This window comes from Salminus brasiliensis, chromosome 9, assembly GCF_030463535.1.
Source record: "Salminus brasiliensis chromosome 9, fSalBra1.hap2, whole genome shotgun sequence".
NCBI lineage: Eukaryota > Metazoa > Chordata > Actinopteri > Characiformes > Bryconidae > Salminus > Salminus brasiliensis.
The window spans coordinates 10830758-10849817 of record NC_132886.1 but is presented as its reverse complement, the minus strand read 5'-3'; the positions used below and the strand labels follow the sequence as shown (position 1 = coordinate 10849817).

At 37.9% G+C, this 19060-nt stretch overlaps 1 protein-coding gene, 1 non-coding gene and 1 pseudogene across 2 annotated transcripts; 1 reads left to right on the top strand and 2 right to left on the bottom strand.

The window, feature by feature from the left end:
• Positions 1–354: 354 nt before the first annotated feature.
• Positions 355–436, bottom strand: trnas-gcu (transfer RNA serine (anticodon GCU)). The gene has a single exon. It is a non-coding gene; the product is annotated as a tRNA-Ser (tRNA).
• Positions 437–2267: 1831 nt separating this feature from the next.
• On the top strand, positions 2268–16500 carry shtn2 (shootin 2). The gene is made up of 17 exons (XM_072688768.1): positions 2268–2315; positions 2899–2948; positions 3720–3780; positions 4613–4707; positions 5075–5255; positions 5766–5863; positions 5988–6069; positions 6363–6457; positions 11571–11717; positions 11907–12060; positions 12583–12736; positions 12843–12901; positions 13003–13103; positions 13887–13916; positions 14664–14717; positions 15241–15397; positions 16246–16500. Exons 1-17 carry the CDS (start codon positions 2282–2284, stop codon positions 16392–16394), a joined length of 1701 nt encoding a protein of 566 aa, XP_072544869.1. The 5' UTR covers positions 2268–2281; the 3' UTR covers positions 16395–16500.
• Positions 8124–11002, bottom strand: LOC140562003 (uncharacterized; annotated as a pseudogene).
• Positions 16501–19060: the final 2560 nt, after the last annotated feature.

The following is a 19060-nucleotide window of genomic DNA, read 5'->3' as shown; positions in this document are numbered from 1 at the left end:
TGTCAACAATGGCACTTTACTACCCAAACCTTTCTCACGTAATACAAGGTTACATAAAAAACTTCAAAAAGACTGAAAATAAAAAAGAGAGCCCCTCAAAGAAAGTTCACATATTCAGTTGAGTCTTATATAAATATGCTAAGTAATCTTCGCATTTTGTCATTTTTTTCATTCATAGAAATGTTGGAAAGATAAGGAGAATTATTAGTTGTAAAAGCTGTCTTCAAGGCATTGAAAATTTCGAAGCTTTAACAAGAACGTCAAATCATATATTGTGCATTTCTTTTGCAATGAGCGATCTTCAATTGAGTATGGAAATTACCAGGATTGTTCGGACCCTAAAACTACACAAGTCGACGAGGATGGGATTCGAACCCACGCGTGCAGAGCACAATGGATTAGCAGTCCATCGCCTTAACCACTCGGCCACCTCGTCAGTACGTCCATGAAACCATGATGGTGTGAGGGTAATCGTGCAATTACAGGTCTTGGAGACACTCCCTTGCCTGACGCTTATTTATCCAACAGTAGCTCTACGTTCATTTTACGCTTTACAAATCAATCAAAAATAGTACATTTTGGGATTTTTTTATTTGACTTTATTCTTACAGAGATGTCTGAATATGATCAGTATTTTTCTTTAAATAGATAATATATAAGTTTTCCAAGAAACATGGTCAAACGTCGAGAGTAGTGTGCACACGAGGTGTTCTGCTATTTAAGTATGTTTAAATGATTAGTAGCAACAATAGTGTCTTTACAAACAAGGTAGGTCAAGAAATGCTTGCAGGAAATGATGAATGACATATCAGAATAAATGGACAGTGTTTATTTCTGGTGCAGTATTGAAATAGAATAGATCGTGATTATATCATGGAGGAGAGCTTTGGTTTATATTTTTACACTTTAAAGCGGTAGAATTAAAATATATTTCTTTAAAACAGCTCACCTCACAAAGACCTTTTGGAAAAAAACATGTTTTACTGCAAGTCTTAAGTCCTGTAGACCTCCAACCCTAAAAAAACGTTTCAACTAAACAAGTGCTTCCGAAACAGGCAATTAGATGGGCCAGGTGACATCAATTAGAGGTCTGCTAGAACGTAGATCTTTGCGTTCATGTTTGGTAGTCATTGCTGCGTGAGCTTTAACTGCCGTGACGCTAACTGGATCGAAGTAGATATCTATCTCACTAAATAAAAATGGACTCCATGTTGCAAATCAGCTTACATTTCCCCTGATTTGCCTGATGCAAGCAATACGCTTTGTCCACGGTTTTCGCTAAGCCAGTTTTATGGGGCGTTAGCCTTCCACGAAGGTCAAACCTCTTACAAAATTAACAAAAAGTATTTTACAATAATATATCGTTACATCTCTCGAGCAGTCCAAACGACTGCTCAGGTGCGACAACCAAGAAACTCAAAATTAGGCTACCTAATTTGTGTAATAGATAACAATCCTCACATAAACCAGTTGGCCCCACATGGACATGTTAACTGAGATTTGGAACATTTTAAACACAAAACGATAGACGCAATTGAGAACTGCCAGTGTTCTCTTATGTCGGCTTTCACGGCCATCGCCATTTCTCTGCAACGACACGCAGATGAATTTTTCCTGAATGATGGCAATGTACAGTAGAAGGGGAAAACTTACATTTCAATTAATGTCTATGTCGAAAGATTGTATTTTGATAAGTGTCAATTTGTCTTAATCATGCATTTTTGTCATAATATAACAGTAATAAAATATAAGCTGTCAGATTCAAATTACGTCAGAAAGTGAAAAAAAAGATATTTTTTAGATAAGTATTTTCAGGGGTTAAAACTTATTTTAGTGCAATCACAATTTTTAGGCCACCACAATATTGTTCTATTCTGTGAGCTGTCTGAATCGCAGGTTTTGTAGTTTGGGCCTTAAAATTTAGTATTCCGACACGAATTGGATTCAAATCAATGCATGCAGAGAACAATGAATTAGCAGGTCATTGCCTTAACCACTTTGCCACCTCATCTGTCGCTTAAAGCAAGCGGTCCGCATAGGTCCATTAGTTTTTATCAACCACTCAGACATCTACAGAACTTTTTCACTGTATCTTTAAATGTTTGTGCACATCCCTTATCATTAATGCCTTCAAAACAACAACAGGTACAAGAAAACTGTAGGAGGGACCCTAGCATCAAAGCAGCATGTCACACGACAACTTTCATTTCTCTCTATGTAGGTTGCTTCTTCCGTGATCAGCCACTAATGTTAGTTCGAGCTGCTGTGGGTTGCTACAAAGATGTGGAATCCAGGGATAGAAATCAAAATTTTAGGTAAGCTGTGTGGCGTTCTTGATCTCGCATTAGACTGAAAAAGGCTCCAGGAGTATTATTGTTTTTTGGGATGATCACTTTTATATTTGCAGCATTTATTTATGTCTTTTTTACATAAATTATTGTGCTTTATCTTCAGTGAGATCATATCTTACCAATTTGCATTATAATACCTAGAATGCAGCTTGTATGTGTGATCACGAATTATACATACATTTTAAATGTAAAACATGTGTCACAGCTAATTTCATTATTGCAGTGATAGCTATGTAATGTTACCTATGATAGCCTTGTTAAAATGCAGGGGAAATGAACAAAGATTCCACTTTCAGTTCAAGGGTCACTTTAAATCTGATATTTTTGCATGGCAATGGTTTTTAACATCTCACGTTTGAAACTAAGCCAAATGTATGTGTTGAATAATGCAACATGCAGAGAATGATTCAACAAGACTTTGGGTGGAGGGAACTGTCTTTGTTATTGTCTTTGCATACTGAACTACGGAAGCTTTAGAAATGCTTTACGGAAAATGTACAAAGCTTCACTACAGAGTTCACTTTCCATTTTGGTTTAATTTCCCTAGACTCCGAAGATGAGACCATCACATCTTCAGAGGATGAAAGAGACATTCAGGTGCTTCAACACGTTGTTACTATAAACCTCTCACACTAATTTTGTATGCAAGATGGTTGGTTTTTATGCACAAAAAGTATGTCATATAACTATTGAATCTTCCAGGGTGATAAAAAACAACAACTTATTGTTAGCACATCCACTAATGTTACTGCTAATGAATACAGATGTGATATCTGTGCCTTGTGAGTTTAGGCAATGCATATGACATGATATGGCATATAACAATATGGCAGGAGGTGGTGAACTTTGGTCTGGAGTTCAGTAGGCTTTTGTTTTTGAACTTGACTTAAGATATGATTTAATGTAGGGGAAGGGGTTTTGGGGGGTGTGCAACCTGTCATGAACATGAAAGGTAGAGCTAGAATTTATAAGATGTTAGATTAAGAGGGCAAGAGGCATCAGGCATGTTTCTTATCCCAGAAATCACTCTGCACAGTTTGCTTTTAGAACCCCCTACCCCCCCCACACACACAGTTCTTATAGATTATCAATGGTTCCTTTAAAATACATGATCAGATGGGGGCTTGAGATGTTAGTAGGCATGTTTACAACATACATGCAATGTTAAAAATTTGTGTTTTGGCCAGAGTACATCTTCAAAGAACCATTCACTTAAAGTTCATCATGGACTCAAACTTATGATATTTTATCACATGACTCCAAGAGCCTTTTGAACATGTTAATTTTAACATTTTAACACTCAGTTAAATAACAGTTGTAATATCATATCAACATTATAAAATGAACTGTTAACAATGTCTTTTTTAGTGTGAAATTTTTGAGAAGCAACGAGATGAAGCCAATCACAGGCTGTCTAAAATGGAAGAAGGTAGGGGGCAATTTTTTGGGGCACTTGTAATGGATTCTCTGTACAATTTACATGATAATCCAAGTGGCAAATATATCTCTTTTTAAATATTTATTTATGTGGACTATGTGTTGTTTTACCTCTTTTTGGAGGCCATGAAATGTGAACATGTGGTGCCAAACCCCAGCCCTGGAGTGTCATTACACAACATTATCTAGGGCAGGGATGGCTGATGGGTGCTTTTACTTCTCCGCCACACCTGATTTAGCATACCAGTTAATTGCCAGATTTAGTAAGTGTGAAAGCAGTGAAATATGCAAACTGTCTTCCCATCCTCTGTACCCCACCCTGATCTAGAAGGCTTCTATGCACTTGATTATAAATCGAGTTGAATGAGGCATTTTAATTAGGTTGAACACCAAGACTAACAGGGCAGTGGTGGCTCAGCGGTTAGAGTTCCGGGCTGTCGATAACAGGGTTGTGGGTTCGATTCCCGGGCTCGGCAAGCTGCCACTGTTGGGCCCTTGAGCAAGGCCCTTTACCCTCTCTGCTCCCCGGGCGCTGGAGTTGGCTGCCCACCGCTCTGGGTGTGTGTGTGTACTCACTGCCCCTAACACATGTGTGTGTGTGTGAGTGTGTGTTCACTACCAGATGGGTTAAATGCAGAGGACACATTTCGCTGTACACTGTACAGTGACAAATACGTGCACCTTTACCTTTTTACATTGACACCCTTGTTTCAGAGAGACAGAATCTAAAGCTATCATTGCAAACTTTTCATGCCTTCATTATAGGTCCTGTCCTGTTGGTGATTTGTATACAGATCTCATTTTGTTCTATTGATTCCCAACAGCATCATCTCAGCTACTTAAGGAGATAGACATGCTGGAGATGCAGTTTCAGATTGAACGCTCTTGCAGGGAGAGAGCTGAGGCCTTTGCTTTAGAGGTGAGGTCACCACTCTGCCACAGACCAAAAAAAAAAAGATTGTATTTATTTTTTCTGCATGAATTCCTGGTTCCTGCTTCCAATATTTATGGCCTACCATGGTTGGGTCAAAAGGTCTATTGTGATACAAACCAAAACAGACTTTGATATTGCTCAAGAAGTCAGCCTACATTCCAAGAACAGAATGGTATTTTTAGATATTTTATGCAATGTTCCTGAGCAACAATAGCATTTTTGCAACATCTATTCTGTCGACTACAATATTTTTTTATGATGTGAGGCTCCTGGCAGCTTTTTAACAGTTAGAAGCACACAATATTCTTGAGGTCATGGCTTAGTGACAACATGACATCCTCTGAATTTTCAGATGACAAAAAAGAACAAAGTCTTAAAGAGAAGAAGCCAGGCCCTCCTGCCCCTCATCCCAGAGCTGCCTGAAAAGCTGGCCTCCCTGAACACTGATCTGGAAGATGACCCTGGCACTGACCTTAACACTTCAGTGGACGGCGAAGAAGAACCCCTACTTAAAAGTCAGGCACACATTAGAGGTAATGCTTCAGTCAAACACCTTACAGAAGCGCTGTATATAGATACACAACACAGTGAAATGGTGTTGTCTATAGATTTTCTAAAGAAATTTAGATGTAAAGCTTTCATGTTAAGAAGTAAGGAATCCTCCTAAATATATGAACTAGTTTAAGTAATACATTAGTTACAAAGTGTTTCGAGAAATGCTCAGAATTTTGTAATTAAGAAAGCTTTAGCATGATGTTACCACATACTTAGCATTATGAACATTTTGAAAAAACTAATTGAACAGTAAAGGTATAGTACAGATAAGGTAAGGTACAGTAAAGGTATAGCGAAATGTGTGCAAATTTGGTGTTTCATCAAATTGTAGCACATTGCTTAGATATGCTAAAATTCCATAAAATCAGACTCTGGGATAATTCTCTCGTTTGTTCTAAAGTTTTCAGTGCTGTTTAAGTGATTACAAGACCTTCTCCTCCATCTACTTTAAATCCTTGAGAGTCTTCAGTATTGTCCTGTTTTGTCAGAGCTACAGTCCTCAGTGGATCAGCTTTTGGGTGAGAAGATGCAGCTGCGTGAGCAGATTGAGACCTTGAAAAAAGAAAGGGAGGATCTGAAAGAACAGGTACAGAAGTGGAGGTGGGAGGTGGTGGGAACTATATTACTCATATAGTTCATAGGGAAGTTTCATGTCTGAGTATGTGTAATGAATTTCAATAACTGTTTCACACTGTTGTTTGTTGGAAAAGCTTGCAGCGGAGGTTGAGGAAAAAGAAGCCATCTTAAGGAAATTAACTAAGCAGAGTCGAACTGTAAACAAAATTAAAAGAGGTGAGTCTAGATGTTCTTCTGTTAAGCATATACAAATGGCCCTAGTCTGACAGTGAGTCTAGACTTCAATCCTTCACTAGCCAGTGTACACTGTTTTTCATATATTTACTGAATTAGATGTCCTAGGATGTAACAAGCCTGGGAATTTATATGGGTTTTTATAAGGCATAGCATTGGTTCCCATGTATTTACTGTATAGTAAGCCTTAGCATTTGGATATATGTGAAGTAAAAGGAGTTACATTATTGAAATCTACATTTTTCCTGTCTTTCTCCTTCTCTGTGCATATGTAGTGTCTCAACTTGTAACGGAAGAATTTACAGAAATGTCACAAAAACTGGAAATAGAGCAAGGGCTCAGGCATCATGCTGAAGTCTTTGCACACCAGGTACCGTCAGTCTCTAATATCTGTTCTGCTCAACACAGAGCTCTATATGCACTGTATTTGGAGCTTTGACTGCTGTTTTTCATTTAAGTTCAATTCAGTATAATGTCCATTTATGTTCACCAGAACCCATGACAATTTAGGAACTAGTCTAAATGTGCACCAATCAACCATTAAATTAACACCACTTTCTTGTTTTTACACTCATTTTCCATTTTTTTAGCTTCACCATGTAGGAGCACTTTGTAGTTCTATAATTACAGACTGTAGTAATCTGTTTCTCAAAATGTTGTTAGTCTCCCAGCGCCCCGTTCTTTAATGGTCAGAATCCCACAGGACTGACCACCACAGAGCAGGTATTATTTGCGTGATGGGTAATTCTCAGTACTGCAGTAACACTGACATGGTGGTGGTCATTGCTGGACTAGTAGAATAGTCCAGCAACATGAAATATGAGATGTGAGACATATTGTCAGGACAAAAACATAGCATTTCCATTTTATTTGTATTTACAGTTTTTTTTACATGCCTCTTTATGTTAATGAATGTTGGTGAATGGAATCTGATATGGCTTAAAACTACCATTTATAAATGGTACTTCACTTCCAGTGATAGTTACAACACTTTTGGGTACATGAAGAACTATGTTTGTTAAAGAGATGCATCTTTTTGACAAACATGATTTTTTTATGGAACTGAAAGGTTTTTTTAAGAGTACACCTGACATAATTAATGCTGTTAAAGGCAAATGGAAACACAGCCGAGAGTTAGAAAGGAAATGATACATGGAGCTAATGCTTTCCCTGGTGAGCTCAGTAGGAGACTTGGCTAATGGCTGATTTCCTCCTCCTAGAAATCTGTGTTTATTTACACCTGCTTCTACCCCTTCTGCTCACTCCAATGTAAGACAGGAGTAACGGTTCAGGCCATTAGTGTGTGAGCTGTATTAGTGCAAAGGAAGCATGGTGTCTTTCATTTAGCTGAGTGTGTATAGACAAGAAACTAGATGTTTGGGATGGGCCGACTTGTTTCCCACTGAGCTTGAATGGTCAAACAAACACAAAACACTGAGACTCCCATACACATGCACACACACACACACACACACACACACACACACACACACACACACACACACACTTACTTAGCCTGCATCTTCTGCAGCTGCCTCTATTAACAGCAGTTGTTTTGGCATTTATTCTCACTCTAAGTGAGCATCTCAATATAGAAGGTGGCAGACCCCCCCCCCAGCCTCCCACCCTGCCATAATTAGCACCCATCAAGATGGCAGTTTGAAAACAGCAGCGATTTAAACCCCTGTCCTTGGCTGACACTTTATATCCGCCACCATTATTGTCGCCTTTGTCCATATTGTTCACCATTTGCAGATGGCATAATAGGGTCCCCACAGGGGGTCTTCACCTGTGAAAGAGACCCCTACTGTTCACTCCCCACTCAGTCTAGCTCTCAATGGCCGGCCACACACCAAACAGCTTGAATAAGGCTCTTTATTGCCGCCCCCATCCATTTATCTGTTTTCCTCTGTTTTCAAAACACATTCATTTTCTTACATGTATTTTTTTTCTTTTAGTCACAAAGAGTCTAATGATGGTCCAACTCAAACGGAAAGCAAATGCAGACTCGTTTGCGCACAAAGAGCTACAAGCGTTCACTTGTCAAAATGACGCTCTTTGGCTCTAATTGTGATGCTGTGGGAGCGGTTGAGCACCGAAACTTCTGTGGAATTAGATGAACTAAGGGCTGTTCATGTATGTGAGAAGCGAAAGGAATCGTGGTCTGAAGCCCATCAAAGATTCACTTCCAGTTTTCAGGGTCTTCTCGCAGTTCTCACTTTTCTGTTGAATCACTATATTATTGTTAATGGAACATGGAACATGTGATTTTTGAGGATGGAGTGCACAGCAGTATTTTAATGGTATGGAATGTTCATCCTGACCTCTTTGGTTTAAAAAAAACAAAAATCATTTACTTGATTTGGTGGCATGCGTAAACATGAACCATAGCATATGTTCAAGCATGAGTCCCTATATTAATGCTTAAAATGTATATTCATTGATTTATTCTATTTTCTCATACTCTTAAACAGTGGTCACATCCACTCTCCTGGAGTTCTCCTGGAGTTCTGCCTTCCTGCAAGCTTCACCTCCAACCCAAATCAAGCCCAATTCTTCTAACCCTACTTCTTAAGCAATAATTGCATAGATCAGGTGGGGTTAGGATGCAGCAACAGAATTGGTGACCAATTGTGGTGTAACTACACTAGCAACTCTACATCTAACACAATGTAATGGAAAAAAATAATAAACAGATAATAGCAGGTATCACCTTAGTGTATACCATATTCTGATCTGACCTTGATGGCTGCCTTACACCATGCAATATATGTATAATATTTTCCCAACCTGATGGAAAATGCTAAATGTGTAAGCAATTCATATACATTCAGTATGACTCTTCACTTCTGTCTACACATTTCCTGTAGATATTTTTCTCCATACATTTCCCAAACTCTCAATGCTGTTTAAATTGTGATTGTATTCTTTATTACATCACCTGAACCTCACTTCTCCAACAATGCCATCCCTTGATGCGTGGTGTGACATCTTGTGTTGTCTTGGCAGATCAGGTCATTTTTTAATTTCACATTTAACTTTCAAACACATCTAAAATACTTGTCAGTTAATGAAACATGTACATCATCTTTTTGGCTGATAGTGTACACCAATCAGCCTTAACATTAATACCACCGGCCTAATACTGAGTAGGTCCCCCTCAGTAGGTCATCACAACAGATCTGAAGGTGTCCTGAAGGTGGTATCTAGCAGCATATCACTAAATCCTGTAAGTTGTGAGGTGGGGCTTCAATGGATCACATTAATGAGCCTTAGGTGCCTCTGACTTCACTGGTTCACTGGTTGTTCTTTCTTGTTCCACGTTTGGAAGGTACTGACCAAAGCATACCCCACAAGACCTGCCTGATGTTTTAGATGTGTTCTGACCGAGTCGTCTAGCCATCACATTTTGGATCTTGTCAAAGTGACTCAGAATCCTTATGCTTGTCCATTGTTCCTTTTTACACCTTCAAGAACTGACTGTTTACGTACTGCCAAATATATACACCCTTGACAGATGCCACTGCAAAAAAAGATAATCACAATTTTTTACTTCACCTGTCAGTGGTGTTAATGTTATCGCTGATTGATGTATATACATTAGTCTTCTAGTTGTATTGGTCTTGGCTTCTTTGAGCTAAGCAAACTGCATTTTACACAATAGTTACTGGTATATACAGCGGAGGAAAGAAGTATTTGACCCCCCACTGACTTTAAAAGTTTTAATACAAAAAAATAAATGAAACATCTCATAATTTTATGCCAGCTTTATTTTAACAGGGACACATAGAATATCAAAAGAAAAGCTGAGAAAAGTACATGAAATGAGAAATAAAAATTAACTTGAATTTCATTGAAGGAAATAAGTATTTGACCCCCAGGTAAAACATAATTTAATACTTGGTGGCAAAACCCTTGTTGGCAATCACAGCAGTCATACGTTTCTTGTTTTTTTATAAGGTTTGTACACACTTCAGGAGTAATTTTGGCCCACTCCTCTCTGCAGATCATCTCGAAATCCTTAAGGTTTTTAGGCGTGCATTTGGAAACGCGAAGCTTCAGCTGTCTCCATAGATTTTCCATGGGATTGAGGTCAGGAGACTGGCTAGGCCATTCCATGACCTTGATATGCTTCTTATGGAGCCACTTCTTTTTTTCCTTGGCTGTATGTTTTGGGTCATTGTCATGCTGAAAGACCCATCCATGACGCATTTTCAGTGCCCTGGCAGAGGCAAGGAGGTTGTCACCCAGGATTTTGCGATACATGGCCCCGTTCATCTTCCCGTCGATGCAGTGAAGTTGGCCTGTGCCCTCAAAAGAAAAACACCCCCAAAACATAATACTTCCACTACCATGCTTGATGGTGGAGATGGTGTTCTTAGGGTCATATTCTGTATTTTTCTTCCTCCAAACACGTCGAGTTGAAGCCTAAGAGCTCAATTTTGCTCTCATCTGACCACAGCACCTTCTCCCAGTCTCTCTCTGAGTCATTAATATATTCATTGGCGAACTTGAGGCGGGCCTGGACATGAGCCTTCTTGAGCAGAGGAACCTTGCGTGCACTGCAGGATTTTAAACCATTACGTCTCAGTGTATTACCAATGGTTTTTTTTTGGAGACTGTGGTCCCAGCTGCCTTGTGATTATTAACCAGCTCCTTCTGTGTAGTTCTTGGCTGATTTTAACCTTTTTAACCTGAGCAATGAGATTCCACAAGGTGATCTCTTGCATGGAGCTCCAGGCCTAGGTCGATTGACAGTAATGTTGTACTTCTTCCACTTCCAAATAATTTCACCAACAGTTGTCACCTTCTCATCCAGCTTCTTACTTATGGCTTTGTAGCCCATTCAAGCGTGGTGTAGGTCAACAATTTTGTCCCTGACATCTTTAGACAATTTGGGACAGGTGTCGCTCATGCAGGTAATGACTTCACTGAGATTAGGGTGTCAGTGGTCTATGGGAGCCAACATTAGTCATGGTTTTTAGGGGATCAAATACTTAGTTTCCTCAATGAAATGCAAATTATTTTTATTTAAATATTATTTAATTTTCTAGATTTTCTTTTTGATATTCCATCTCTCACTGTTAAAATTAAGCTACCATAAAAATCATAGACTGTTTAATTATTTGTCAGAGTACAAACTTTCAAAATCAGTGGGGGATCAAATACTTATTTCCTCCACTGTATAGGCAACAGCAAGTTGTACAGTGTCAGAAACAACATAAATGTATTTGAGAGTACTTGAGACAAATAAATTTTACATAAATGTGTGATCATGTAAGCCTCTTGCCTGCAGTTTGCATGATGATAACTGGTGTACATAAACTTACATTATATGTGAGCTACTGATTTGAAACATGGTGTGATACAAATACACCAAACATGTATCTGGCTTACTGACTACATTTGAAGTAAGGAACCTCAGTCAGATTGCTTTAATGATGAGTTGACTAGTTTGTTGATTGTTAACATGTAATCTGTAGGTCCTTGTGAAGCAGAGGGAGAGCCACAGGCAGAGCATGGCCATTGTGCAGAGTGCTGAGACGGACACACAGCTTCAGCAGGCCCTGGAGCAAGTGGGGCAAATCAGCAAAGCTCTGGAGGAGATACGACTCCATCACCAACAACAGGTGCCCCTGAGTGTTTGCATGTATAATTATTTAAGTGGCATGATTTCTTAAATGAACACCTATCTTCCATCATGTCATAAGTATTTTAGTCCTACCACCATTATGAATTAAATTAAATTTCATAACTCAACCGCTGCATTGACTGCCTTATTTTCTGACAGTCTGTCTCAATGTTGTTCTGTCCTGTAGAGGAGTCTGTCTCAGTCAGCTATGGAGGAGTTTAATGCCCTTGTGGAGCTGCAGAAGGTCAAAGCCCAGTTAGAGACCAGTGAGAAAGAGTGCATAAAGATGGAGAATCAGCTGAGAGATTCACAAAGAATTGTTACAACACTGCAGGAGGAAGGTGAGACCATCCCATATGTTTTGTATGTATCACATTTTGATGCTATGATATAACACATTGTAACTTTTATTTCTACAACATGAAAATACCAGCTGCCTTTTATACTATGTGAATATTTTACAATGAAAAGACCAATAGAAATGGTTTAAATTGGTTTGGATTTAAATTAAATTACATTATAATTACATAACATAAAAATATATAGTATAGACAATAGAGCCCAATTCACATTTATTGAGTTTATCAAATGGTTATAATAACATGATGTAGTTACTATGCTCTTACATTTGCACATTCCACATTTATTTACTTTTTTTTATTAAGCATATGACATAGCATATAAACATACTCATGCTTCAGAGGTATCTCTGTAAAGGTTGCAAACTAATTAAATTAGAAAATCAATAACTTGTAATTTGACCATGGGTGTCCAAACTTTTGCATACGACTGTATATATTATTATATGTACTATTTAGATGGGCTGAATGATTTCTAAATTGTATGGAATTTTTCTCCATCAGTTAAGCATCTTCAAGATGGGCTGAATAATCCTTTTTCAATTACATTAGACCAATCAAATGAGGGCACCACGCCACCTCCACTTCCACCTCCGCCTCCGCCGCCTCCACCTCCACCACCGCCTCCCCCACCTGTTCTCTCTACAGCTCCTGCTGAGTAAGATCAGTCCCTAAACTATGTCCATTTAATTATACATTTAAAGTAGATCACACTTCATAGAGATGACATATATGTAAATTTATGGCATTAATGTACTCCCCAGCCCACTGGATGTTTTGAGGAACAGAAAGAAGGGTGGAAACACTACGCCTGAATCTAAGAGTAAGAGTCTGTGTGTCCGATTGTTGTATTGTATAATTATTTTTATTGAAACTTGGAGTTAATTATTGAGCCATATGTTTTCTGGCATTTCATCATGGCAGAACCTGATCTGTCTGTGGACATGAAAGCCAGGGCAGTGGATGAAATGATGGAGAGAATTAAGAAAGGCATAATTTTGAAACCCACCTTGAAGCCTCCACAGGTAAGCAGAATCAACCTCTTAGACTCTAAAGGCCTGTATGACACTTCAATTCCTCAAGTTTGCAACTCAATGTAGGTACTGTTTTAATGTTGTAACTGTTTTATTGTTGTTGCTGTTCCATTTTAGTTACTCTTTAACTGTGTTTACTGTTTTGTTGTATTTACTTTGTATTTACTTTTGTTGTATTTACTATTTTGTTGTATTTACTATTTTGTTGTATTTACTATTTTGTTATATTTACTGTTTAATTGTTGTTACTCTTTCTTTGTTGTCACTCTTTCATTATAGTTACTAATTCTTTGTTACTGTTTCACTGTAGTTACTGTTTTATTGTAGTTACTGTTTCACTGTAGTCACTGTAGTTTTAATTGTTTTAAAGAGTTTCTTTGTTGTTACTGTTTCATTGTGGTCACTGTTTGGTGATTGTTGCTGTTTTGTCGTAGTTACTGTTCTGTTGTGGCTACCGTTTCACTGTAGTTACTTTTTCATGTAGTTTGTTGTTACAGTTTTACTCTAGTTACTAATCTGCTATTTGCTGTTTAATTCTTTGTTAGTGTTTAATTGGTGTTACTGTTTCTTTGTTATTTCTGTTTCTTTGTTCTGCTGTTTTATTGTTGTTTCTGTTTTTATTGTTGTTACTGTTTTGTTGTAGTTATTAACTTAATTGTAATTACTGGTAATACAATGAACAATGGCACAGTGGTTAAATGAGTCTCTGGGTGCTGAGCATAAAAGAGAAAGAAAAACAGCATATCACCTTCTGCTATTGATTTTACATTACAGGGTGGTTCAGAGGAAGACACTGCATGGACGGTTAGCATCTATGTTTATATTCTTAGTATGATGGTTCTCTTAAGATGATTTCTGAACAGTGATTAGATAACACATCTCTAAATTTTGCTGGGGGCATTGGTGGCTCAGTTAGTGCACTGGGTTATTGGATACAGAGTTATGAGTTTGATACCTAGGTTCACTAAGCAGCCATTGTTGGGTCCCTAACGCTCTCTGCTCCAGAGCAGTGCCAAAGATTGGTTGACCTAAGCTTTCCAAGCTGGAACATGTGAAGGGAAGGACATTGTTGTATTGTACAGTAGTAAATGTAAAATGTTCAAAAGAGTGTAAAGTACCAGTTTACACTCATATCTGTTTGAAATCACTGAGGTCCACAACAGGCTTGAAATCATGATACTGTAAATGAAACCTGTAAATGAAAATGCAGAAATATAATAATAATATAATGATTAGTCATGAAAGTCATAAAAGATTCATAAATGCCTGAGAAAGCTGTATAACACCATGAATTATTTAATATTTAATATAAGTTATAAATTAACAAATCCAAAATTCCTGTTCAAAGATACTGTGTGGGTAATGTAATGTATAAATCCACACTGTGTAAGTTAATATTATTTTACTGTACATATGGTATTATTGTACGGTGTATGGTTTATTGCTAGTGTATATTAAGAATCTAGTAAAGAACCTGCTTTTTTAACAGTGTAGAGTTAAATGACAGTCATTACTCGGCAACTGAATCAGGCATTTGTTTTTATATCACAGGACCAAAGAAGTGAAAAGAGGAAATCTGCTGTGCTGGAGTTACAGGGAATGCTGGTAAAATTACAAAACGTACACAAAAAAATCTTGTTTATTTAGGGTCCAAATTTTGGGAACTGCTTTTGTTTCATAATTTAGCAAGAAAACTAAACATTTAGGACATAAAAACAAAAAAGATATTAAGAGAGAAATTACCTTAGCACCCTCTCTGGGGCATATTCTCCGATGTACAGCAAGAATAGTGTCCCTTTCTGCAGAAACCTGTTGAAATGATGTCAGACAAAGTTCAATCTGTGATTATAGCAAATGGTGGACGTTTCAAGCACAGAGCCAATCTAATTTTCAGTAAATAGGAATGATGTAATCTCATCTAAAATGTAGGCTATACTTTGACGAATAAGAATGATGTGTTTGCTTTTCATAACTGATTAAATAAATTCAATTCTTGGTAGTGGGCTCAGCCTTTTGGACCCTTCTGCATTAATACTCTAAACCCAAATATAGTACTTTAGCATGGGTTGCTAACACAGCTACTATTTAAAAGTTACGAGTGTGCCATGAAAGCTGGATTTCCTCTCAGGATTCCGTGAAAAGACCAGGTCACAGAAGGGTGATGTCCAGGAAGCGGATTAGTCGCAATGTCGGGGAGGCGGAGCTTCAGCTTGTCTTGCAGAGAAGGAGGCGGGCAATGGGGGATGAGAAAGGCGCCTCGCTCTCCACCACATCAAAAACCCAAGGTAAGGATTCTTACAGTGTAAAGCATTGCTCAGTTCCAATACAAGGAGAAACAAGGTCTCTCTCACGTCTCCTGCCTCCTTCGTCCCTGAAAGGAACTTTTTAAATATCCTTTATTTCAGAAGAAACAATGAATAAATACTTTTGTCCATACTGCATATCTCTATTTATGTTGTTCTTCACATTCTATAAAAATGTCATGATGAATAGACTGATGCAAATGCTTCAAATAGCTTGGAATACAATATTTTTCCACTGACTTCCATTAAATGTTAGGAATGTTTTTTGGCCTTTCCTGTAAAGTTGACTATTTTATGTGACAGTGACAATATGTCTTTAATACAGTATATTATGCTATGTGTGGGAAAAGGCAAGAAAGCACAAAAACCAACTAAAGATTCAGCAGTTCTGCTCCACAGTTTAGCATTACCACCTTTCTAACACACTCTCAGCAAAACTTGCTAATCAGCTGATAAGATGTAATCCCCAAAGCATGTTGGAAGTTCATTTAAAGGATTTGACACCAGTAGGTAATTGGAATGAGCAGAGAGTTCTGTAATAGGTGAGGGTTTTTAAGTTTCAATATCAGCATCTCATTTATGTTTGAATGTTTTAGGATAGTTTTTAAATTTTAGAATATGAGATATTTTGTTATTATTTATATTTGATAGTTGATATATTGATTTTTGATTTGCAAAAAGAATACACATCATTTACCATTTTTGCCTGTCATTTACACATGTTTCCTGTTTGTTGACACAGAAAGTGCAAATGTGCAGTTGCAGTATGGAAAGGCTATGGGATTTGTATTTGGGCCTATAATATCTACTGTTCTTCCAACCCCTCTCAGATTCAGCTCCTGCAGCCCCCGCCTCAAGCTCATCTCCCTGGCAAGAAGACAGTGGAAGTGTCCCTGTCCTCCGGAGGCTGAAAAGCAACCAGGAGAAGAGGAGCTCGCGCATCAGAGCATCAGAGTGCCTCATCTGGGAGGACAAGTGAAGTTGAAAGAGTGTTTGATGTCAAAGTCTGCTTTCTGCAGTAGTCTTATCTGTGTTCAATTAGTCTTATAAAGAAGCAAACTCTAGTAGCAGTAAAATGTAAATGCAAGGTTTTGTGGTATATATATATATATATATATATATATATATATATATATATATATATAGCTGCACTGGTCTACAGATAATACAGATCAAATCTATATTTTTTATTGTAGTCAGTCCTGCATTTGGAAAAATGGGATGCCGAGGCATATTCATTTTGGACAATGCTCCTATTCACAGATTTGTATTTCAAGGTTAAGTGCAGATAAAGGAAAAAAAGAGAAACCATCCAAGGACTTTTTGAGGACATTCAGAACAGTTAAGAAAGAAATGAAATGCACTCTCCCTCTTCCACCTTCCAATTTCCTGCTCTCAGCCTTTCTTCATAGATTTTTCTGCTTCCTGCATTCCTGCTAAGGAATGAGTTCTTCTCTTATAAGACTTTGAGGTGTCTCTGTGTATGTGTGCGTGTCTGTGTGCGCGTATGTTTAAAAGCCTTTAGGTGGGTTCATTCGTCCATCAAGAAGCCTCTGAGATGGGGAGAAAGGTGTTTTTTCTCCTCACACCTCCGCACTCCCGTCCTTTGATAAAAGCATTTTAAATGGAGGGGAATTACTTGCACGGTAGCGCCTCTCGGCTTTCTGCTTTTAAAACCAATTTATTCTATAAGGATTCTTTACCCCCTGGAGAGAGCCCTTTATCTAGCAAACATTATAAAGAATTTATGTCTCACCCTCTGGAACTGTAAGGTGTCTGATTTCAGTGTCTATATGTGTGTCAGTAGGTGTGGATGTGTGGCGCTGTTTGGTGGTTGGGGAGGTAAAGCATTCATGTATTAAAGAGAACAGGGGACAGGAATGTGGGTGGTCCACTCAACACCACAGTGGCCAAACCCTGGATTTTTCTTCTCCAGCCCCTCCATTTTCAGCTTTTCCCTTTTCTAAACACAAACGTTTTCTCAGGATCTGTTGCAACCTTGGGTCCAAAGATATACATTCAAGAGTATGTTCAGAGCTACTAATTTCTGTACTACTAACTATTGACATTACACAGGGTATTCACACACAGCTTGTATAGTCGCCATAGAAAAGCATTACTGGTGCTCTGGGGCTGCTGCACATGAGCCTAAAGGCCACCATTCCCAAAGCAAATTGTAATCTGAAGGAATCCCCACAGCATTTGGCTGTAAAGCAGTGCATCTGCATTCTCTGGAGTGATGCAGCTCCATCAAATACATTTGGGATGAGTGGCATTTGTGATCCAAGAAATCAGCATTTAAGCTCACTAATGCACTTTGGGCTAAATGCAGTTAAATCCTTACAATGCTGGTAACACTGGTAACACCTAGGTAAAGCCTTCCCAGGATACTAGAGGCTGTTGTGGCATCAAAGTTGGGACAACCTCTGTATTAAAGAACAGTAAAATGTGGATGGGAGTAATCGGAGACACCTAAACACTATACACTCATTATTTAATTTCATATTCTGATTTAATAATTAGACATTACAGCTATTCATTTAGCTCTGTCTAGCTCCATCACAAAGACAAGTGCACAAGAGACTGGAGGTTGTTTATGCTGTAACATGACTGTGAAGGTCAGGGTGTCTTCTGTTAGATAAAAACTTGAAGAACGGAATTGCCAAAGTGAAACAGTAATCAGAGCACCAGAACATCAGAGCTGATTGGACACTGCTGAAGCAGTCATTTTGGTCAATGCTATCCAATAGTTTTCTGTTTAATCATTAGTATTAAGTATTAATGTGTTTTAATGACTAATTGCAGATACCTTTAATAACGAGTGAGAAATCAGGTATTTCATCCTTTTGATTTAGATAGAATTTTCAAATAGGCATAATGTCTTTGATGGAGTCTGTGTTGGTTAGGGGGAAGGTTTGCCCAAAGCAGATCTCACCCATCCCTGTGCTTTGCTCTGTTTTGTTATATATATTATATCTTTTTACTCATCTTTTCTTTTATAATGTATTGGGTGTTTTTCCACATTTTGTTTTATGCATGCACAACAAATCCATGAAGCGAACATCACACTGTCTGTAAAAAAGATTGAAGATAAAAGAAGAAATGCTTCTACAGTAGGATAATGATTCTAAACACACGTCCGAAATCACAAAGAACAATCTCAAGAGGCACTAGCTGAAGGTTTTGTCATGGCCCTGACAGCCCCCTGATCTAAACATCATCAGAAATCTGTGGATAGATTAAAAAAAAAAAAGCAGTGCAGCAAGATGACAAATAATCTCTAGAACTAGAAGGTAGTAGAAGCTTTTTGCAGGAAACAATGGGTGAAAAGAATTGCAAGACTGGCTCCATAAAGCATTTAAAAGCTGTGATACTTGGCAAAGTGCATGTCCCCAAGTATTGACCATGTAGGGTGCCCAACATTTGCTTTCTATTCTATTGTTTTCTATTTTGTCTTAAAATATGAAAATATTTTAACATATTAGTGCAACATTGATGATATAATATAATCTAATTATTTTTACTTTATCTTTTATAACGTTATTAACAGTAACAGATCATTTGTGCCCAAACAAGACAGTTTACAGTGAATAATAATAATAATAATAATAATAATAATAATTAGTAGTAGTAGTAGTCGTCGTA